Raw genomic sequence first — 23520 nt, forward strand, 5'->3', positions numbered from 1 at the left:
AATAAGTCGTGACTCAAACTTCTCTAAAAGCTCTTTACTCCGATCATCGAGATTCTCTTTTTCACTTACTCTCTCATAAACATCTTCAGCTTCTTAGATTCAATCATTTCTTTCATTAATTGGTTTGCCTTATTTTGCGCCATGCTTATTTTGTCTCGTTTCAATTCTTGGTCCTTAGATTGTTTAAATTCATTACACTCTTCGTTAATCACTACTAAATTTACGTGATCTTTCTAGATGTATTTTCTCTTGCTTTGATGTGCATAGTCTTCCTTTATCTTGGTTCGACGATCTTTAAACTGGTTCACGATATACCTCTTTTCAATTTCAAACTGCTTTTTGTAAGTTTTGATATCAAGAAAATATTCAGATGGATTCATTGATATTTTTTTAGTAAGTTGAAATTTGTGATATTGATATAACAATGGAAGTATGAGTCCCATTTTATAAAGAACAAAAAAATCAAGAATCTACACAGCCAATAAGAATACAACATGTATCCATTCCATATTTTAATCTAAAAGAAATTTCTTTGCCCAATCAATAAACACCACATGGCATGTTACTAATTATTATTTAAAACCTGTAAATTCTATTTAATTTTTTTTGTTCTTTTTTCTGTATTAAACTGAAAATAGAAAAGAGACTACTTTAACTTTAACAAATTTATTAATGTCTTTAGTCTTATAAACCTCCGCTCCGTTTATTAGGCTCCTCTTCGTCCCCAACGGCTAGTAATAAAAAATAACATTTTTATAACTAACACTCAATTTAAACCCTTAGATCTCAATTAAAAGCAAAATCAACGGTCACGATTCGATTCGATTCGAACAAAAAAGGACCGTTAGAGAGAGCTCAAACTTTTCCTTTTCAAAATAAAACAGTGCCCTTTCCTCAACCACAAATCTTCACCATTCGCAATTTCACAGTCGAGAAAAAAAAGTTAGGGTTTTATTTGTTGTTCCTGAGAGAAGCGAAAGAGATTTTTGATTCAGAGAGAGTGGCGTCTGGTTGGGTTGAAGCCGGGACGGGAAAGAGTCGTCTCCGGGATTTCTTTTCTTCTTTGTTAACGAGTCTTGGAGGAGCGTTACTTCAGATCACCGAAGAAGACCAACAACAAGGTTCAGATATTATGGCGTCTTCTAGAGTCTCTGATCTTCCTCATCAACGTGGAATCGCAGGTTTTTGTTTCTCGATCTTTTATTAATTTGATTTCTTGCAATTTCGTGGATTTTGTTTTTCTATTTGATTGAAATTGAAATGTACCTTGTTTAAATTCGTTATAGATCTTGATAGATTTATCTGTTGTATCCGCAATTGAATGTTCATGATTGGATCTGATCTGATGAGACTGCAAGTTTCTATTAGGTTAATTACTGATGGGTTTGTGTTATAAATGAATTTTGTTAGGTGAAATCAAACCGAAGAATGTTGCAGGACATGGAAGACAAAACCGGAAAGTTCTTGGAGACATTGGTAATCTTGTCACTGGTCGTGATGTTGCAACAGGAAAGGTAATTTTAAACATCTCTGATCATTTTCTGTTTTCATCCAATATTGCAACTCATAAAGTATGTATATTGTCAGGATGTTGCGAAGAAGGCGAAACAACCACAGCAGCAGACAAAAGCTGAGGTTATTGTCATTAGCCCTGATGAAAACGAGAAATGCAAACCACATTTTAGCAGAAGAACTCATATAAGAGGAACCAAGACTTTTACCGCAACCTTAAGAGCTCGAAGCAAGGTAAGAAATCTCAAATCTTTTGATAAGATTAGCAATGTTTTTGATGAGATTAACCATGTTTGATGATCTAACTCCTCTGTTTCATTGTTTCATAGGCTGCGAGTGGACTGAAGGATGCTGTGATCGACATTGATGCTGTGGATGCTAACAATGAACTGGCTGCTGTGGAATACGTAGAGGACATCTTCAAGTTTTATAGGACTGTGGAAGAGGAAGGAGGGATTAAAGACTATATAGGATCACAACCTGAGATAAACGAGAAGATGAGATCGATTCTGATAGATTGGCTTGTAGATGTTCACAGGAAGTTTGAGTTGATGCCAGAGACGCTATACTTAACCATTAACCTCGTTGATCGGTTTCTATCTTTGACAATGGTTCATAGAAGAGAGCTTCAGCTGTTGGGACTAGGTGCTATGCTTATAGCTTGCAAGTATGAGGAGATTTGGGCTCCTGAGGTTAATGATTTCGTCTGTATTTCGGACAATGCCTATAACAGGAAACAGGTTTTGGCTATGGAGAAATCGATCTTAGGACAAGTTGAATGGTACATCACTGTTCCAACTCCTTATGTGTTCCTTGCGCGATACGTTAAAGCTGCGGTTCCATGTGATGCTGAGATGGAGAAATTGGTGTTCTACTTGGCTGAGCTGGGACTTATGCAGTATCCTATAGTTGTCTTAAACCGTCCATCGATGCTGGCTGCATCAGCGGTTTATGCTGCGCGTCAGATCCTTAAGAAGACGCCATTTTGGACTGAGACCTTGAAACATCACACTGGCTACTCGGAAGATGAGATTATGTAAGCTAATCTACACTAATCCTTGCTCTATGTTATTATTGGATTTCCATTTTTAGCTGTCATGACTAAACTGGTTTGGTCTGGTTGTTTTCAGGGAGCATGCGAAAATGCTGATGAAGTTAAGGGACTCGGCTTCAGAGAGTAAGCTAATAGCAGTGTTCAAGAAATACTCTGTCTCAGAAAACGCTGAAGTTGCTCTTCTTCCTTCGCTTGACGACTTCTCTGTTTCTTGTGCATGAAGAAACAAAACCCTAGTCTGCTTTTGTTGATCATGTAGCTGTCATGATCTCTTTGTGTTCTTTCTTTCTTTTTTCTTTTTTTGGTTTTTACATTGATCCTCTGTATGATCCCGTCAAAGATAATGATGTTAACCATGAACAAGTTTTTAAGTGTGGTTTCATTTATCTTCAGTTTCCTTGGATTCCTCAAATTACGTTTTGGAATTTTTAACTCTTTTTGTCACAGATATCTTCTAGTTAAAATGAAATCTTTGGTTACTAATCTAAAGACATAAATTCGTTTATTGACGAATCTAAAAACCATAAATCACTTGGATATATATTCATTCCCGTTTTTTTCCTCTCTTCCTTCGAAACTGCGTTTCAAACCTCTAAATCGAGCTTTTTGATTTTGAGGGTTAGTGTTGGCTTTGTTGATGAGACAATTGCGATAACACTACTTTTGTGTAGTTCCACTATATCAAAACTTTGTGACTTTGTCACATGTTAAATTTGATATGCATCTAAGGGCAGCTGGATTCGCAGAAGGAAGAGTGATGAGGTGGACGGTGGACCAATGTGGTTTGCTCTTCTTCCTTCGCATGACAACTTAACTGTTTCTTGTGCATGAAGGAACAAAACCCTAGTCTACTTTAGTTGTTGATCATGTAGTTGTGATGATCTCTCTCTTTTGTTCTATCTTTTTGTTGTTGTTTGGTTTTAACATTGGAATCTCTGTGAGATCGGTTAGTGAGAATGATCGACGATCATGGATTTTCGGGTTTGTTGCAGGATTTTGGCTGTGATTCACTTGCAATATATTGTATGCTTTGGGATCCAGTCCAAAACAAGCAATCCGTTATATTACCTCAAGGGCAAGTAAGATCAAAACAAATGAATAAACACAAGCCACCCGTTACATATAGATTCACCATCACCTCTTACTTCACTGCTCGATATTTTTACACACAATACAAGTACAATTCAAACAAATGCCTAAAACCTATATAAACTACAAAACAAATAAGCTCTTACGGATACTAAAAATCACAACTTAGGTAAGAGCCGTTCTTCAAGGGCTTTGACCCGTCTCTGTTCTGTCTTCTGGACCAGCAAGTGTCACCTGCAACACATCAGTTTCATACTTACATCAACACCTCTCTCTACAAAAACCAAAGTTTCTAACTCCATCTTAGTTATACTTACATTACAATCACAAGCAAATCTTCGTGCAAGCATGATCGCAGCGTTTCTTTCTCTCTCAGACTCAAAAGCTATCACAAATGACACTCCTTTCTTCGCCTGCCAATACAATGCCTGAGCTGCAGCATTTCCACCTCCTCTCACTCCACATAGCTACTCAATATGATCATCAAAGATTATGATATTATAGATCTCACCGTGTAACACTAAAAATATGACAATTTTCTCGGGGTAAAGTAGTATCCTTACCTGCATTGCACTAGAGTAGTACTCTTTTGCAATCACTGTCTTTCCCTTGCAAAGTTTTATCCTCATTTTACCAACATGAAACAAGTGGATAGATTCTGATGTATGGTCTTCCCCACTCATTTGGGTCACAACTACCTGTAAATTACAATAAGGGGAAATATAATATACATACAAGCACCAAATATATAAATACTAATTCCGAGTGTTAGAGAAACCTTACATTGAAATCAACATCGTGTTTCCGTACTAATGCCTCGACATAGCTACCCAATCCAGCAGCTGCACCAAATCAAGACTTTGTTATGTTTGATAAATCATCTAGTAATGACGAAAATCAGGACCGTGTTTGTTGATTTGTCAAAGTTAAGTAATATCTACTAAGTGACAGAACCTACACAAACCATTTGATCATGTTGACATAAACAATAACCTTTTACAGTAAATAACATAACAATGAACCTGGATCAATCTTTCCCACTGTGGATAACGAAAGCGAATGGCCATCGTAGATGATATCTGCATGCAAGACTCGTCCAACGTCAAAAGGCTCGGGAGCGTAAACTGATTTTGTGGCACCTGAGATAGGAACATAGTTAGGAAACATTTTCCTCAATGGGAACAATGTTAAACTTGATTTTGCCCTATTTACACCAGCCTTTGGAAATATATTGTTCACAATTCCAAAATCATTAGTTAGAAGAAACAATCTGATTTGTAATCGACTAGCTCACAGAACAGAACATTTTAAAACTCAAATATAATAAGAGAAAGAAAACAATGAGAAAGGTGAGTGGACCTGATATAAGCTCCTTCTTGGAGCCATCTGAAGATGAACGGTACCATTGTATCGTACACTTGGAAAGATCAGGTGCATCATTGGAGCAAGGTCTAACTCGCAAACAAGATCCTAGAGCTTCAGTGCCATCTATTTCATATACAAGGGATATATTTTCCTCGCTCTTTCTGCACATTGCGAGCTGAATCATAGAAAAATGTATATAGTATCAGAATCCACTATTTGTCAACCGCATACAGTCACAAATGTGGAAGTTAAGACATCAAAAGGACCTGGAATGCACTAAATAGAATATATATGTGTATGGAATATGGATCCAACTAACCTTCTTTTGTAGTTGAAGAAAATGTTTTGATTTCTCTGCAAGCTGATTTCTTAGTGCTCGAAGCTCATATTCCATATCCATTACCTAAAACAATACACATGATTTGACTTTTTAAAAACAACATAAGATACTAAAGAAGCATCGACTTAGACAGACAGATAAAGCCATTTAAACCCAAGAGATAAACCATCTTTCATCTACCTACCCTGCTTGGTTGATGCAGCATTTTAATCCGCCTAGCTTCTTGAACTTCCTTCATTAGATCTTCCATGTCCTGATACGATAAATTATAACAATACTCTGTTAACACGAATCAATGTTATAAGCATAGGACATTTACAAGATTATGATAGAAGCCATCACTAAAATACTTGTTTCCCAGAGGCACGAGACATCTGTTCATGTTCTCGCAGGGCTTCTTCAACTCTTTGTACAGCTGCTCTTGCACTTTCAATCTCAGCACGTGCAAACGCTCTTTCCTCGTCGACAAGTTTCTTAGCATCCTCTGAGGCCTAGTTAAAAAATCATACCCACTAATCAGCAAGATTATTAGAACACATCTGCATCTTTTTCAAGCTAGCCCATCTAGTAACCACTAATTTACAACCGACAACAGAAGACTAATACAAATGTCCCAAGCAAGATAAGAAAAAGAATCAAGAATAGTAAGTGAAAGATTATGTCTGTAAAGAAACTACATCATAGTTCTTTGTCAAAAGTAATAGAATATAAACTACTCAAATGAAAACAAAAAGGACAGACTCTCTCTTAATCATCTGGTTAGCTCAAGGACTAACAAAAACTGCATGGTATTAAGCCGTGGACGAAAACGTATTTGCTATTTTAGAGGACTTGGTTGTTTCAAGTGAAATGACATAGACGTCTCCTAACTATTCACCTCAAGTGACACGAGAAAAGAAAATATTGTCACTGTCTCAAAGGCACACTTTACCTGCTTTAAAAAAGACGCTAGCTTTTTCACTTCCGCTTTTTCTATGAATAGCTCTCCTTCTCGCTGAGTCAACTGAACAGCTAGAGCTTCAACCTAGCAGAATTCAAAATTCCAAACATACTTAAGATATAGAGGTGGAAGGGAAAAATGTTGGTAATGGGGATTGTGAGACAATTTAAGAACGCAGAACTGAAAATGGAAAAAAACACATTTCGGTTTGTAGAAAAGGCTAGAGGCGATATATATCACCATGTAAAGGAACGGAGCTAAATATGATGACTAAAAGACTATAAAAGAGTAAAAGACTAACCATGGCAATGGCTTCCTCTACATCATCCTTGTTTCTACCTGCCACACGTCCTCTTAGAGACTCCAATGCATCTCGAAGTTTCTTTAAAAGAACATGTTTCTCCAACGAAGTTGCTTCTTTGAGTTTTGCCTGCATTCGTTCCCAACCAAATTAGCCTTAAATTTTTTTTTCAATCATATCATATTTTCACTTTAGCAACCTAGATTAGCCTTCTTGATCCCCTATTTCTGTATTTATAACAACAAAAAATTCTTTGCTAACAAAAAGTAAGGTTATCACCGAATTAAAATCCCTCTTATTAAATCCTATTTAGTAGACTCAATCAACACAAAAACTAACATAAATGTGCAAATCAACTCATTACATAGTAACCAAAGATAGTAACAATACAAGAGACACATTTCATCTATAAGACCTCAACAAAAAGAGAATAATATCAGACCTCCTCAGATAGCTTAGCAGCTGCAGCCAAACCCTTCTCAAATTTATGAGCGAGGTCACGAACAGACAAACGTTTCTGCTGGTCCATAAGCTGCGCTGTCTCACGCGCAACAACCTCTTTCATGGACATCACTTTAGGATCGTCTTTAACATCAAATATTTGATCATTAGCTCCAATTCTATAATTAGGAAATCTACTTGAAGCAAATTTCACATCTGCTGATACTGCAGGAACACCATCTCTCTGTAATGAATCCCGAAAATCGCGTGTAACCCTTGTCATTGTATCTGTTTATAAACAAAACCAAAAATGCTTAGACAAAAACAAAATAAAAGACAGAAAATGCTAGTAGATGTCTAACCACTATGAATAGTAATATACTCCAATGGACTCACAGATCTGTTGTTGAATCTTCACAAAAATCTAAAACAACAAAAACAAAACATTGTTTTTTTCAGTACCTACGCCAATGTTGGAAATAACAATGGATTCAACACACATTTAAAAACATTTTATAGCTACAGAGATAAAGAATTGATGGATGTCAAAACCCTAGATTACCAAACAAAAGAGCTAACAACAACTACCCATATACCAATTTAGTAACAAATTTCAAAGAAGATAGAAATTGAAAGTCAAATTTTAAGAACTTGAAATCGAAAATCAGAACACAAAATACTGCAATAATCACGAACAACGTCGGAGATTTTCAAGAGAACAAAGCTAAACACTTCTCACCTGAATCCGATTAATGGATCAGACAAATGTTTTGAGTTGAGATCGAATTTGAGAAGGTCGTCGAGAACAGAGAAGGAAGAAGAAGAAGATTTGGTCTGAGGAGAAGGCAAAAAGTGAAGTTTGAGAGAGTCGTAAGCATTAGCTTTACTAAAAAGCAAAGACCGTGAAAAAATTGTGGCTTTGGTGGAAACACTGTCTTTTTTCTTTTTTTCTTTTTTTTTTAATTTAGTTTTGTTTAAAAGTTTTTCTGGTTTAGGTAATAAATTGTTGCATAATTTTCAACTCCGGTTGATGTGTGTCGCTGTCGGACTGTTGTTGTCTGAAACTTAAAAATCACAGAGCGGTCACGGGTTCTGTTTCGTGTTTAACTGCCACGATATTCTTTTTAATTGTTTTTTAAAAGGGAAAGTAATCAAAATGATGACACTAATAAGAGTGGTTTGGTGTGAAACTTAGACCTTTCTTACACAAATTTGGTAAAGCCAAAACTTTTTTTGGTCATGGGGATTTATTTTTTTTTACTTTTTATTTTTTTTTTTGTCATAAAGAAATTATAGAATCTTGTTGTGAAAGACGTAAAATATAATGCCCAAACAAAAAAAACGTAAATTGGCGGATAAACTATAAGTTCCCAAAAAAACATAAGCTGGCGGAAAAAGAGAATTCTTCGGAATCTAGATCCTAAATAAAGAAGATGAAGTAAACTCAAATTATAATGCAGAAAATATCAAACCAATCTCGAAAAAGGACGATAGTACAAACTAAGATCCATATTAACAAGACAAAATCTTAAAAAAATAAGAGATCCAACAAAGCAGAAACTCCACTTCTTTTAACACACCTGCAAGTACGATTGATCAAATCCAAAATAACATTTACCACCTCCTATCACGTTGAGAGCCAATCTCTCGAGAACCAAGGATATCATAACCCGACATGCAAGACCACTAAAAGAAACACAAACACCATTCCAGATACGACGATGACCACCAATTCGTCACTTAACGTCTAGATAGAATCCTTCAAAAAACAATCAGATTACGACAAAATTGTAAAAGAAGGACAAGAAGCGAGGCAAAACTTCTCAAAACCCACCAATCACAAGATCACCAATCACGAGTAAAGCCACAACTATTTTAATTAAATCATACAATATCCTAAATTAGGCTTTTCTTTTTGATAAATTAAAAAAAAAAAGATAGGATCATCCAACAAAAATAGTACAAACAAAAAATGTCAAAATCTTGCATCACCTCTAAAAACCTTTCATGTTAACAAAATCTTGCATATTTTTGCCCTATACAAAGTCTTGCATATATACAAAGTCCTTTGGTATATTGTTGTTAGCCACCTTATCTAACTCTTTTACGGGCTCTGTCCTCATGAAGAAGAACAATTTTTTTAATAAATTGTTACCTTACCACATATAAGCTTAATCTGGAATGGTTGTGATTTAATCAATGAAGATATTGCCTCAAACCTGAATAGAGGAGTGAAAGTGGATTTCAATTGGTTGGTTATCAAACCCATCAGCATGATACCTGTTAGTTTCTCGGCCATACCACTCAATCATTGCCATAAATATCATTGAAGTCTACTAGTCTGTTTGAGACATTCAACTCACACAAGTGGTGGGTTATTTTCTCTGACAAACACGGCCAAACAATAAAATTGCTGAAAACAAGAAGTTGCCTAAAAAACCAAAGGACTTGTGAGAAAAATGGCAAATGCGGGCTAGGATGGGCTGTGGATTAGAGGCCCAATATGCCTAATGGGATACAACACGACGTCGTTTAGACCAGCCATAGTTCTCTTGTCCGCCAAGACGGGAGAGACTAAGGAAAAGCATAAGAAGAGAAGAACCAAAGAAGAAGCAAAGAAGCACTGATAAATCTCTGCAACTCAACAAATTTCTGAGATTAGCTATGGAAGGTTCTTCATCTTCGTCTTCGTTAATTTCCAAATCGGACGCTGAGTTGGAGGAAATGCTCGATCGGATGCTGACGAGACTCGCTCTTTGCGACGACTCCAAGCTCGAATCCCTAGTCTCTAACCTCCTTCCTCTTACCATATCTTCTCTTTCTTCTCAATCTCCCGTTGTTCGCAACAAGGCAAGTCAGAGATTTACGAGCTCTTCCTCTGAATTTAGTGTTTGACGATTTCATATTGATTCTTAGTGTGTGTTGATTTCATTTTTCAGGTTCTTGAGATATTGAGTCATGTTAACAAGAGAGTGAAGCATCAGCATGAAATTGGTTTGCCTTTATTGGCTTTATGGAAATTGTACACAGATCCTGCTGCTGCTCCTATGGTTAGGAACTTTGCTATTGTCTATGTTGAGATGGCTTTTGAACGAGCTCCTGCAAAGGTTTGCTTCATCTTAATAGTTGTTGGAATTTGCGTTTGCTTGTCAATACTTTGGAAATGAGAGGACTGATTTTTGTTTAAGTTTTAATAGGAAAGGGAGGAAATTGCACCTAATACACTGGAGAATGTTTCAAAGCTTCCTAAGCAGCATCAAGAGATTATTTTGAGAATTGCTATTAAGGTTGTCTCTCAGCTCCTCCTTTAGTGTGGATTTGGATATTTATTTTATGACTGCTATTATACATTTTTTCTTTCGTTGTTCGAATTGTTACGCATTACTTAGATGACGAGGACAATATGTTTTCTTTATTTTTTCTTCATGCCGTTGTTTGTGTGATGATCCTTTTACATTTTTCTCTCTATTTGATGGGTTTCTCATGTTCTAGTGGTTAGTGCTACATGTAGTGGTAGTCCTATATGTTTTATGTAGGGAACAATATCTGGTAATTTCTAGACTATTATGAAATGCCGGAGAAAACCATTGGCAGCTTTATTAGTGGTTTCACTTGGATAGATGACAATTTTGAAAAAATCTATTTGAACGTCATGCAATAATTGGCCTTACAATGTGCTCAAATTTTAACTGGTTTGTTTCCAGGTCATTGGAGAATGTCATGCAAGCAAGATCAGTGATGATGTGTCTGCGAAGTATAGATCTTTGATTACTTCTCAGGATAAAGACTTGTTTCTGGATTTTTGCCTTCATATGCTTTTGTATCAACCATCTTCTCAAGGGTATGGAATCCATTTTGAGCATTGTTTGACCGTCTTTTGTTATTATTTCATCTAATAAGAGTTGCTCGACCTTATAATTCAGAGGTGGATCTTCTCCTGGGCTTTCAGTTTTTCAAGTTAATCGTATAATCGGAAAGCAAGCATTAAAAGGGGACACGCTTACAAGACGAAAGGTCTGTCATTTAACTCCAATTTGATCTCTTTATGGGTTCTATAGCTGCCAAGCAATACATTCCTCACTAAGAACTACCATTTTCTAAAAATTAATCAATTTCTTAAGCAGTTGGGGATCTTGAATGTCATTGGAAACATGGACCTACCTGGTGAATCTGTATATCCATTGTACATTGCTGCATCAGTGGATAGGTACGCTTTGTGTTTTTGCCGCATGACATGCTTTGTTTCTATCACATGACATGAACTACTATTTTATCACTACCTCCGTGCACTTTGTATCTACTATTCATGTCTCTGAGAGTTGGTATGGATTTGTTGGTGAAAATTCATTCAAGTCAAGAACCTGTAGCTAAGAGAGGGGAAGAGCTTCTAAAAAAGATAGCTTCTGGAACAAATTTGGATGATCCCAAGTTGATAAACAGACTGTTCTTACTATTCAATGGTACGTAATCTTCGTCTTTTTCCAACATTGTGATTATATTTTTAGACACTAAAATCATTTATATTCTAAGAATGATATTAATTAAGCTATTTCTAGCATATAGAATCAAGTCTATGTCTTCTGCTAGTTTAAATAGTTGAAAATAAGTTATCTTCGGCTACTTGTGGATGACATTACTAGGGATCCCCATTTAGTATGCAGACTATTGCAAATTTGCCATGTCTGCTGTGGCAACAGATTCATATAAATTTTGGGAGATCTGGAGTGCTGAGGGCGTCTTCTCGCGTTTGATGATTTTTGTTTTTTTCGTTTGTCCATGTTAATTGCCACTCATCAATTTGATATGCATGCAGGCACTACAGGCACTGAAAATGTTGCTCCGGAACATAATGTAGCTCCAGGAAATATATCCTTGAAAATGAAGCTCATGTCTGGTTTCTGTCGTTCTATCGCAGCTGCAAATAGTTTTCCTGCAACATTGCAGTGCATATTTGGCTGCATGTATGGTATGTTGGTTTAATATATGGCTTAATTTTAAACTGAACTGTATAATGGTAAACGTTTTCTGTGTCCATAGTCTATATTTATGTCAGTTTAGTTAGATAATGAATATATATGGTTTCTTTGTAGATAGTTTTTTTTATAGTCAATCTAATTCATACAAATTGGTTGCACGACGGACATTGTAAGCTTCTAAGAAAAAGTAAATGGTATGTGCTTTGACTATTGTAACAAGAATCATTTGGCTTGTTCATGACGCTAGTTTCTCTCTTAAGAGGATTCAATTATGAAGGATCAGTGTTTTCCCTTGTCGTTTGGTGCAGTTAAAAGAAGAATTAAACTACCTGCTCTCTATGAATTGGTTTGTTTATTTATTTTTCATGTTGATTACTTAGTGTTTTTGCTATCTACCTTGTTTCAATGGGACAGGAAGTGGAACAACCTTAAGGCTAAAGCAAATGGGAATGGAGTTCACCGTGTGGGTTTTTAAGCATGTAAAAATATTCTTTTCTATACTTCAGCCTGAATTTACGTTTGTTGTGTGTAAAAGCAGACAGTATGAACTCAATCTATTTATTATTTTTGTGAAGAAACAACTCAAATGTTTTTTGCTCAACTCAATGTTAGATGTTTTTTATGGAAAATTCCATGGAGGACCATACCAACAATAGCCTTTTCTCTTTTTTCTTTTCTTTTTGTTTGGTCTTGAGAGTCTTTGTTTTTGAGTATGTTATGCTTACATCACTGGACTTGTTTAAAATGCAGGGGAAGATAGATCAGTTGAAACTTATGGGACCTGTTATACTGAATGCTATTCTAAAAATGCTTGATGGTTTCACAGGCTCAGAAACAGGTCAGTTTTTATAAGAAAAAAGAAAAGTCGCGAGTTTCCTAATGCAAGTGTTCAAATGAGAATTTAAGTAGATATGCTACATTCTTTCATTCAGATGCTCTATCGAGGGAGACCAAAACATTTTCTTTTCAAGCTATTGGTTTACTTGCACAACGTTTGCCTCAGCTTTTTAGGTAAGGACTTCTCTCTTCTCTGCCCTACACTTGTTTTGATGTCATTTAACAGATATTTTGTTTCTTTTAAACTTAACTTTCAGAGAAAAGACTGAAATGGCTGTTCGTCTTTTTGATGCGCTGAAATTAGAAACCCAATCTCTTCGTTCAACCATCCAGGAGGCAATAGTTTCTCTTGCTGCTGCATACAAGGTCTGCTACTTTAACATTATATCGATAAGTTATCATTTCATTTTAAATTTTCGTCCTTATGGTTTCATTTTATTTTTTGCATTCTTTTGGTGGCTCACCATGTCATTATTGGTATTTGTTTCTTTAGGACTCCCCAGAGAATATTCTCAGAGACTTGGAGGTGCTTCTGCTAGCAAATTCTCTGGCGGTAAGTGTGTATATATATATATATATATATATTTTTTTTTTTCTCTCTCTCTTTTTGTGTATTATTTCAAGATGATTTTGTTACCAAAGTATCAGGGGTTTATAAAGTCTAGTATCTTTATTGCTTCTATTGACCAGGAACAAAATGAAGCTCGCTTTTGTGCTTTACGATGGGCAACTTCTTTGTATAATTCACACCATTGTCCAAGTCTCTATATTTGCATGCTGAGTGCAGCAGATCCGAAGCTAGATATAAGGTACAGGACATTTATCTCATTGCTTATTGTTGTGATTGTGGCATGATGAATTGCGTAAAATGCATGTTGACTGTGTCTGAAGAACGTTCTCCAATTCAGTTTTTTTTTTCTCCCGATAGATTCGCCCTATATTTATACATATATAAAAATATATCAAAGCTGAAATCGAACTGACACATGAAAAAACCCTAGCTACCCACACACGAATGGAGCACAAAACTGTTTGAGCTTTGTCCAGTGGAGGGTATACAAAGTGGGATCTTTTCCTTCTAATTTTGTAGTACTTTTTTGAGTTCAATCTGTATTAGGTTAGTTGACGGACTACCAAAACCTCTTCCGTTGATCTATCATGACAGAATCTTCAATGCTTCATTTGTTTCTGGTTCTTGCTATTTATTGAAGTGATGTGTATTTATTAACTTTTTCTGCTTTCAGGGAAATAGCACTCGAAGGACTCTTTCTGAAAGAAGAAGGTCGCAGTATAGTCTCTAATCATGACCATAAGTACCCAAAATTTATTGAGATGCTGGAGTACATTCTCAAGCAACAGCCAAAACTGTTAGATTCTTCAGAAATGAGAAGCCAGAAGCTTCTCTTTCCCTCGCAAGTCTATCTGGTCATGATAAAGTTTTTAGTGAAGTGTTTTGAGTTAGAGATGGAGGAGAGCAATACCCAGGCTGTAGGGACTGAATTTTTGGATTCGGCACAAAAAATGTGTTCGTTGTTGGAACATTCCTTGGCATTCGAAGGCTCGGCTGAACTACATGCTTGTGCTTCTAAAGCATTGGTTTCAGTTGGCTCTTACCTTCCGGAGGTATGCCTTCTTAAATACTTCTTTATCCTTTTAATTTCTCCCATTTTCTATAGCAGTTCAAATCTCTTTTAAGTTAAGCCTCTCACCTTCCTTTTTTTCTTTGCGTGAAGATGGTTGAACTTTACTTCTCCCGAAAAATTGTGTGGCTAAGAAGTCTGCTTAGTCATACAGACTTGAGTACTCGTGAATCTGTATCACGATTACTCGGAATGGCATCCTGTGCTCTGTCTGATGCTGAATCATGTTCCTTGCTCTCTGAATTGATATCTTCAATTTCCCAACCGCAGAAGTTAAGGTGTTGTGCACTTCTTTTAGAATCTGTATTACAACAAGGCTTCTGGCTGCAGGATTCTTAGAGCTAACCTCTTGCTTTCTTAGGTTTGAGGCACAGCATGGGGGATTATGCGCTGTAGGATTTGTATCAGCACACTGTTTACATAGGATCCCCACTGTAAGTTATTTTGATCTTATTATAAACTCATTGGGTTGTATCATAAGTATGGGGAAACCTTGGTTCTAGGAATCTGAATGATGCGTGTGTCTCCTTTTATGTTGCATCTAATTAGCTTGTGATATGACACCTGCAGGCTGCAGTTACTGCCTATACTTGACTATTTAGTTACTTGGAAATACAAAGTCACGTATTTAACATTAACATCGAAGCTCTTTTGGTTAGGAACATTTTTCAAATAGGAAGTAGCTTGCTTCACATAGTAATCAGTCCTTTGAAAATAACGTATTTGCAATTTGGAAAAAGGAAGTAAATAATACGTTGACATTGCTTGGTAATTTTGGTGAATACACTAATCTCTCTGGCATTTCTTGCCTTCGAATTACTGAACAATTATGGAGGTGCTGTTCCTTTTTTTTTTGTCTCATTTGTTGTCTCCATTTCCACCTTTCAAAATTTGCTTGAGATCAATAACATAGCTAATGCAGAAGTCCGATATGTCTTACTTCAGGTGTCTTGATTCATCTTGCATTCCATTTTAGTGGATGTCAGTCCAATGTGATAATTTATTGATAATCTGCACTTGTCTGTCTATAAATATTGACACCAACCAATCACGGGCTAAATCTTCTGTGTTAATGTCAAATCACATTCCAGCTTAACACATTTTTACATCTGTTTTTGAATTGGCTACATATTTTCAATATTTTATAGTATCAAAATTAGGATTTTCCGTGAAGCAGGTTTCTAAAGCAGTTACTCAAAATGCGGTAAAGTATTTGGTGGAAGTTGTTAATTTAGAGACTGCACCACTGGCTTCTGTTGCTATGGAAGCTCTGGGTCATATTGGGATTTGTGGCGCATTACCCTTTCTTGTTAATGATTCTAGTCCAGGTCAGTTTATTCCAAGAACTTGTCTGCAACATGTATGCGAGTTTTCAGTTGATTGACTGACTTGCTCTATCAGGGACTCAAGTGCTGGAAATTCTTCAAGAAAGATTGAGCAAGCTACTCTCTGGTGATGATATAAAATCAGTTCAGAAAATTGCTCTTTCTCTTGGACATATCTGTTCAAATGAAACGTCATCTTCGCACTTGAAAATAGCGCTTGATCTTTTATTTAGCCTTTCACGGTCAAAGGTGGGTTTGTAATATTGTTCGCAAAGCCACTGCCCTCTGTCCTTTTTATTAGATCCGGAAGAATTCAAGTAGAACTGAGTAAACCTCTAAATTTTGTACATTTGTTGGTGGCCAGGCTGAAGAAATTTTGTTTGCTGCTGGTGAGGCGCTATCTTTCCTCTGGGGTGGTGTACCAGTTACTGCTGATATGATTCTGAAAACTAATTATACTTCTCTTTCGACGGACTCAAATTTTCTGATGAAAGAAGTTAAATCTTTGTCTGATGTCAAAACTGATACTGAGGAAGATAGCCGTACCACAACCAGAGAAACAATTACTGGAAAACTCTTTGACACTCTTCTGTATAGTAGCAGGAAGGAGGAACGATGTGCTGGAACTGTGTGGATGCTGTCTTTGACCATGTACTGTGGCCAGCAGCCATCAATCCAACTAATGCTTCCAAAAATCCAGGTTAGCGAGCTGTAATGGGAAGATTCTTTGCTGTTGTAACCCGCCCCTGCACCATCACACCTATAAGGAAAATTATGAGCATTGTCATTCCAGTTAATTTATATGCATTACCCATTCGGAGCCTTGAACTGTTATATCAATTACTATTTTATCACAAAAGCCCCATGACTTGTGCTATGTTGTCAACTCTACAATGTGTAGAAGCTTGTACAAACCGCTGTTTAACTAAAATATTTTTTCGCAGGAGGCTTTCTCACATTTGTTAGGTGACCAGAATGAACTTACACAGGAGCTGGCATCCCAGGGCATGAGCATCATCTATGAACTTGGTGATGCATCAATGAAGAAAAGCCTGGTAGATGCTCTGGTAAATACTCTAACAGGCACAAGCAAAAGAAAACGAGCTATTAAGGTAAAATCTATCCATCTAGGTCCTTCCTTCAGGTACTTCAGTTTTTGTATTTGTTCCTCAAGAATTTTTGTTATCCAGCTTGTTGAGGAGTCTGAAGTGTTTCAAGAGGGAACTATCGGTGAGAGTCCTAGTGGAGGGAAGATTAGCACTTACAAGGAGCTTTGTAATCTTGCAAATGAAATGGGGCAACCTGATTTAATTTACAAATTTATGGACTTAGCCAATCACCAAGCTTCTCTTAACTCAAAGAGAGGAGCTGCTTTTGGGTTCTCCAAGATAGCCAAGCAAGCTGGAGATGCTCTTCGACCACATTTGCGACTGTTGATTCCGAGGTTGATTCGTTACCAATATGATCCTGACAAAAATGTCCAGGTACGATTTCTACGTTTTGTGCTGTTACTCTATATCAGCGTATTCAAGCTATATATTCATCACTGGTCTGGCGACTAAAAGTTGACTTATTTAAACTGAACTGAGTGACACCATTTCTAGCATTTCTAGCATTTTTTCTTTCCTGTGTATAAATCAGTAGATTGTTCTAGTTTAACACGAGAAATATTTAGCTGTTGCACTTCTACAAGCTGCATAAATCACTTTAGTCATGTATTTCACCGCCAAAGTTATAGCTGTTTAAGTGATACCACTTACACCTGCCTGGCAGTTCATCTTGTCATAAAAGGTTGCCATAGCGTTTGTTTGCTTCTTTTAGTAATTGCTACTTTTCATGTAATCTTGGCAGGATGCGATGGCACACATTTGGAAAGCACTGATACAAGACCCTAAGAAAGCTGTTGATGAACATTTGAATCACATCTTCGATGATCTGCTAGTACAATGTGGTTCACGGCTTTGGCGCTCCCGTGAGGCATCCTGTTTGGCTCTTGCTGATATTATTCAAGGTCGGAAATTTGACCAGGTGAGATCTTCGTATTTTAACATACAAAAAAGGAAATTTCCCGTTGCTTCGGCTCTGCATACTGCATCGGTAAATTCTAGTGCATGTATAAATCACTTTAAACTCTATATCTTGAACTCTGGTTCTGGTTTCGGATGCTGTTGTTAATTCCTTTTGCATATCAATTTACATACCTGCCGGGTTTTTTTTTGGATTCTTGAACCTGCTTGTAGTGAAGTATAGGATATATATATCAACCCAGCTGCGTGGTTGTTTCTATCTTGTATGTAAACATTGTTGGTCTATCAGATTTTCTAAGTGGTATTGTTTTTTCACGCCCTTATGTTATTAAAAGGTCAAGGAGCATTTGAAAAAACTATGGATAGCTGCCTTCCGTGCAATGGATGACATTAAAGAAACTGTGAGAAATGCTGGTGATAAGTTATGTCGTGCCGTGACATCCTTAACAATAAGGATCTGTGATGTCACGCTTACCGAACTAGCAGATGCAAAACAAGCGATGGATATTGTTCTTCCTTTTTTGCTTTCAGAAGGAATAATGAGTAAAGTCAACAGTGTACGTAAGGCTTCAATTGGAGTTGTTATGAAGCTTGCAAAGGTTAGCCCTAACTTTGGTAGATTGATGAGTAATCATGCCTGTTTCTCAGAGATTATTCTTGTGACATTGGTAGTGGTACATTTTAATTTTATTTCAATACAGTTGAGTAATCAGTAAACCTAGATTGCAGAACTTAACCTTGTCTTGGTGTGTTCTTTCAGTTTTACTCCAAACATGAAATAATTAATCAGTTTGAATTACTTGCTAGTTTTGGTGAACTGAATGTCCTCCTCGGAAATATTTATGATCCTTTAAGTGATTTTGTGCTATTCGTTACCGTTTGCAGGGTGCAGGAGTTGCCCTCCGTCCACATTTGTCCGACTTAGTTTGTTGTATGTTGGAAAGTTTGTCTAGTCTTGAAGACCAAGGACTTAACTATGTTGAGGTATCGTTTACTGTCAGCAACTTCAGTTTCAATCTTCACCTTGTCCTGAAATCGTATTAAATATAAATTATTTTATTTCAGTTGCATGCTGCCAATATTGGCATAGAAACCGAGAAACTTGAAAATTTACGAATTTCAATCTCGAAAGGCTCTCCAATGTGGGAAACACTTGATCTGTGTATTAATATAGTGGATATTGAATCACTTGAACAATTGATCCCTCGTCTCACTCAACTTGTTCGGGGTGGTGTTGGCCTCAATACGAGGTCAGTTATTTAAAACGTTATATATGTAACGAACTACTTCATCTACAATTTTTACTTGAGAAAATCTTTCTTGTTTGGGTTTTGGCCGATAATATTGCTAAGTTTATTACGGAAATTTATAGAGGTAAGAGAACTTGAGATTGTGGTAAGAAGAATCCGTTGTCAAATTAATTGCATTTTAAAAAGTAAGCTTTAAATAGTAGGGGCCAAAGATCATGATAATGTAAGTAGTTACTGAATATTATTGGTTTTCCATCATTTTCTTTTATTTGGTTTGTCATTTAACTTTTACTCTGATCTAAGTGAACTATGTTTCGAAATTTCTCTACCCCTTTTTTTTCCGTACTAGCTTACATGTATTCACGTGATTTAAGGAGTATGGTATTATTATTTGTGTAGCTTTTTGTAATTTCTACTGTGGATAACTTTACTGAGAATCTGAGAGTATATATCTTAGAAGTATATAAATCCAGATGTTATATGATAAGCTATTTTTTACCAGTGTCCTGCCTCTGCCATCTAAACCCCCGAAAAGGAAAAGGTTTAGGGAATTAAATAGGGGATATGATTCTTATCATGACTTGTAAAAAGTTCTCGAGAGAGAAATGAATTCACATAAGGTAGGCTTAAGTAATTTTAACCATTCAATTAGTGTAATATTAGTGACGTAATTCCATGTCGCCCATCTTCATGAACTCAGATTGCCTCAATGGACTCTCGTCTAACGTCTCTAACCATTCGATTGGTTTAACATTAGTGACACAATTGCATACCTTCTCGTCCATTTTTCATGCATGCAGACTGTCTCAATGGACTCGTCTAACTTCTATGTGTAGTGTAGTAGTCTTGTCTCATTTTATTAGATTTCGTGTAATCAAATGAGAGGTTGATATTTTTTGAAAATTTCATTTTTCTTGACAGAGTTGGTGTTGCCAGCTTTATCTCATTGCTAGTTCAAAAAGTTGGTTCCGAGATAAAGCCGTTCACTGGAATGCTGCTGAGACTTTTGTTTCCTGTTGCCAAAGAGGAGAAAAGTTCTGCTGCAAAACGTGCCTTTTCGAGTGCTTGCGGCATTGTATTGAAGTATTCTAGCCCCTCTCAAGCTCAAAGCTTAATCGAAGAAACTGCAGCTCTGCACTCTGGTGATAGAAGCTCCCAGATCGCATGTGCGAGTCTGTTCAAAAGCTTCTCATCTACAGCTGCTGATATTATGAGCAGTCATCAGTCGGCTATTGTTCCAGCTATATTTATTTCCAGGTAAACCATTGTAACTGCATACTGTTGAATCTGATGCATGTGAGGTATTTTGCATAAGGAACTTGAAACCTCAAAATAACTAATCAGTTTTGGAAAAAGATCAAGAAAATTATGGCTGTAAATTCATACCTCCCATGTTCAACTACTGTCCCCGAGTAAGGTCACATGGTATATTTTTTCTCTTGTAAATATTTGGCAGATTTTTTGCTACCATTTTTAAAACATTTCCCTAGACTCAGAAATTCCTTATAGAATCAAAATTCTTTCCTTCTATTTGACAATACATGAGAAGCTTACGGTGGCTATAAATTTCAGATTTGAGGATGAAAAACAGATTTCGAGTCTCTTTGAGGAGGTGTGGGAAGACATCACAAGTGGTGAAAGGGTCACACTACAGTTGTTTCTGCAAGAAATTGTGAATCATATCTGCGAGAGCATCACATCATCCTCGTGGGCAAGCAAGAAGAAGGCAACTTTTTTATCTTTCTCGTGCCAGTTTTCTCTCTTCGTTGTACTTATTGATATTTTGCTGTTTTACTCATAGAAGATTTAAACTTTCTTTCAGTCTGGTAAGGCAATTTGCAAACTAACTGAAGTCTTGGGTGAATCATTATCGCCACACCACAAGAGATTGCTACAATGTCTTGTCAATGAAATTCCTGGACGTTTATGGGAGGTGGGACAAGTTCTTTCATTCCAATTAATATTTATTTTCCTTTTCCTTGAAGGTTCAGAAAAAGTTAATTGAGATACTGTAGCAGCAGATTAATTGAATTTCGAGAGAATTATCTTTGTTGCTCGACTAAGAGCTGCAGCTCTGCTTTACTTGTCCCTGTGGATGGATAGAGCTGGTGTGTGTATAAATGCATTTTTGTTGCACTAGTTTTTCAAGTCAATACTTCTGATTGCAGGGAAAGGATGCTCTTTTGGATGCCCTAGGTGCTCTTTCAGTCGCTTGCCACGAGGCAATAACTAAGGAGGACCCAACAACTCCGACTACCATCTTGAGTCTTATCTGTTCTGCATGCAAAAAGAAACTCAAGAAATATCGCGAGTCAGCCTTTTCTTGTCTGGAGAAGGTAAGTAAAAGACTAGTTGTGGCTTCCTATGCAAAAATTTTGAGATCGATCATGATATCTAAAACTGCTAATAATGCAGTTCTTACACAGCATTTCGGTTAGTGGATTTATGAGTATTTTGATTATATTTATCAGGTCATAATAGCTTTTGGCGATCCAAAGTTTTTCCATGCCGTTTTCCCGATGTTGTATGAGATGTGTAATACTGCCTCCATCAAAACGAACACTCAAGTTCAGGCAGCAAGTGATGCTGTCAAAACAGGTTGTTACACGACCACTCTAGAATCCCATTAGTCCTATCCTTCGACTGATAACACTCTTACATTTACATGGGATATATGTTGAGTAGTAACTGTTAGTTCTTGTGTTCTTGTCTAATCCAGCTGGGTGATTATTAACTTAGATTAGGAAATTTGAAGAAGAAATAGTCAGATGCTCGTCAAGCATTGCTTGTTTAACAATAAACCGAAAGTTGATCGAGAAAATGAAAACCCCTTACCTCATTGAATAGCTCATATACGAGTTAGGTCATGTAGCATCAGAAAATTGTCTCAGTACTCTGAACAGTCCACATTTTTGTTTTCAGAATCAGAAAATGGAGAAGATGGACATGTCCCTCTTGAAAAAATTATGGAATGCGTCAAGTCTTGCATCCAAGTGGCAACTATAGATGACATTCTTAGCGCAAAAGCAGATTTGATTCATGTTCTTATAATTTCCTTATCACCTGGTTTTCTGTGGACTGGTACTGGTTTCTTCTCTCACTTTATCTTCCAGTAAACTTTTCATTACCTTAATCAATCTAATCTTCTGTGGCAGTAAAAATGTCTGGAATTTCATGTGTGGGAAAGCTTTGTTCAAGGTTTCCGAGTCTATGGACTGACTCCATGGATGACCTTTCACCTAGTGATGCGACAAAATTCGTTCATGAGGTAGTTAATCACATCTATAGTTATTACCCCATGCGTGTATAATTTTAACTGCAAATTAACTTTTCTGCTTGCTTTCCAGTTATTTCACTCACTAGTTCCTAAACTCCTGGAGTGCATACACACTGTGAAGATAGCACAGGTATGTTTTTCTCTGGTTTGTATTCAGTCTACTACACCGAATGAAAACCGAAACAAATTTCGTGATTTTGGTATTTCTTTCTTAACGGAACAGATCATTAGGGGGCATAAATAGCCTCATGAGCTGAAAGTTAATGTCTTTATTAGGTTTTAATCGGGGTAGCTTGAAAAGTCTCGTTAATTATTTATAGTTTACTTGCATTTGGAGTATCTTCTTCTCGAGTTAGTATAGGAGTGGGTTCAACTAAGTCCGGTTTCCGTTAACAAAAGATTTGAATCAATTATCGATAGAATCCAATCTATGCAATTTTATTCAACAAGATTCTTCTACCTACCACCAGTGGTTTGCATATTGAATTAGTTTTGACGGTCTTCATACTAGTATTTGCATATTCCATTTGACTGTAGTAATAGCCTCACAAGCTATATATATCTTGTCTTTCAAGTTAATCGTGATTGAATGTTTTTTGTTATAAAAACCTCAGTTTCATGTGGCTGCTTCCCAATGCCTGCTTGAGCTCATCGAACTGTATAGCACAATCTCGTCTTTGCATCCCGTGGAAGTAGATTTTAAGGCTGAGGTTGTTTCTTTACTTGAACTCGAAAAGAGTGAAGAAGCCAAGTCGTTGTTGAGAAAATCCAGGGATGCTCTTGCAAATCTCCCTTCGTTAAACTAAGCAAGCACAGAGAAGATTTTAGTTTTATGCCTGAAGTTGATATAAATGGGAATTGAATCTCCTACTTTGTATTTGTTTACTTATATACAAGTTCACATTGATATATATATCTTCTAAGTTTTTACTTTTCTTCCCTGATGGTAAAAATTTATTCACGGCTTTTTTAGCCAGTCTATCTACTTCTTACATTCGAGGTTTGTGAGCTGAGCTCGGAAACCCAAATTTCAAAATTGGCCAAACTGCAAATCACGATCAAATCACCATGTATTTAGAAGCTTGACCAGTTCCTTGTGAAGAGATCGTGTGGCTTGCAGTCATTGCGACTACTACGAATCAAGTG

At 36.6% G+C, this 23520-nt stretch overlaps 3 protein-coding genes and 2 long non-coding RNA genes across 8 annotated transcripts; 2 read left to right on the forward strand and 3 right to left on the reverse strand.

The window, feature by feature from the left end:
- The first annotated feature begins 699 nt into the window (after window positions 1-699).
- Window positions 700-3015, forward strand: CYCB1;4 (Cyclin B1;4). Its single transcript, NM_128233.3, has 5 exons — window positions 700-1181; window positions 1411-1514; window positions 1588-1746; window positions 1842-2548; window positions 2643-3015. Exons 1-5 carry the CDS (start codon window positions 1133-1135, stop codon window positions 2785-2787), a joined length of 1164 nt encoding a protein of 387 aa, NP_180244.1. The 5' UTR covers window positions 700-1132; the 3' UTR covers window positions 2788-3015.
- Window positions 3016-3560: 545 nt separating this feature from the next.
- SCAB1 (plectin-like protein) lies at window positions 3561-8003 on the reverse strand. 3 transcript variants are annotated; one of them, NM_128234.4, is made up of 14 exons: window positions 7782-8003; window positions 7439-7466; window positions 7044-7330; window positions 6602-6730; window positions 6292-6384; window positions 5711-5851; window positions 5545-5613; window positions 5340-5423; window positions 5015-5195; window positions 4678-4794; window positions 4439-4497; window positions 4219-4353; window positions 3973-4122; window positions 3561-3889 (listed from the first exon to the last, which is right to left on the reverse strand). In NM_128234.4, the coding sequence occupies exons 3-14, from the start codon at window positions 7323-7325 to the stop codon at window positions 3839-3841; spliced, it is 1491 nt and encodes a 496-aa protein (NP_180245.1). In that variant the 5' UTR covers window positions 7326-7330; window positions 7439-7466; window positions 7782-8003; the 3' UTR covers window positions 3561-3838. The 3 variants fall into 3 exon arrangements, with proteins under 3 accessions (NP_180245.1, NP_001323795.1, NP_850085.1); NM_001336082.1 differs by having other exon boundaries at window positions 7405-7466; NM_179754.2 differs by lacking the exon at window positions 7439-7466.
- Window positions 8004-8385: 382 nt separating this feature from the next.
- AT2G08175 lies at window positions 8386-8890 on the reverse strand. Its single transcript, NR_140292.1, has 2 exons — window positions 8664-8890; window positions 8386-8620 (listed from the first exon to the last, which is right to left on the reverse strand). It is a non-coding gene; the product is annotated as an other RNA (long non-coding RNA).
- A 519-nt stretch (window positions 8891-9409) lies between these two features.
- On the forward strand, window positions 9410-23358 carry AT2G26780 (ARM repeat superfamily protein). Of its 2 annotated transcripts, none has more exons than NM_001336083.1 (35): window positions 9410-9892; window positions 9982-10149; window positions 10240-10329; window positions 10747-10883; window positions 10966-11056; window positions 11167-11249; window positions 11396-11502; window positions 11856-12008; window positions 12433-12497; window positions 12769-12856; window positions 12951-13029; window positions 13113-13221; window positions 13349-13408; window positions 13546-13664; window positions 14100-14478; window positions 14589-14773; window positions 14857-14929; window positions 15673-15823; window positions 15897-16069; window positions 16185-16520; window positions 16765-16932; window positions 17011-17304; window positions 17672-17848; window positions 18183-18446; window positions 18733-18831; window positions 18913-19097; window positions 20019-20354; window positions 20670-20823; window positions 20920-21030; window positions 21266-21433; window positions 21569-21695; window positions 22020-22178; window positions 22253-22365; window positions 22445-22504; window positions 22989-23358. In NM_001336083.1, the coding sequence occupies exons 1-35, from the start codon at window positions 9707-9709 to the stop codon at window positions 23178-23180; spliced, it is 5439 nt and encodes a 1812-aa protein (NP_001323492.1). In that variant the 5' UTR covers window positions 9410-9706; the 3' UTR covers window positions 23181-23358. The 2 variants fall into 2 exon arrangements, with proteins under 2 accessions (NP_001323492.1, NP_850086.2); NM_179755.3 differs by having other exon boundaries at window positions 9658-9892; window positions 13504-13664.
- AT2G08180 lies at window positions 9426-9657 on the reverse strand. Its single transcript, NR_140293.1, has one exon. It is a non-coding gene; the product is annotated as an other RNA (long non-coding RNA).
- Window positions 23359-23520: the final 162 nt, after the last annotated feature.

This window comes from Arabidopsis thaliana, chromosome 2 (assembly GCF_000001735.4).
Source record: "Arabidopsis thaliana chromosome 2, partial sequence".
Lineage (NCBI taxonomy): Eukaryota > Viridiplantae > Streptophyta > Magnoliopsida > Brassicales > Brassicaceae > Arabidopsis > Arabidopsis thaliana.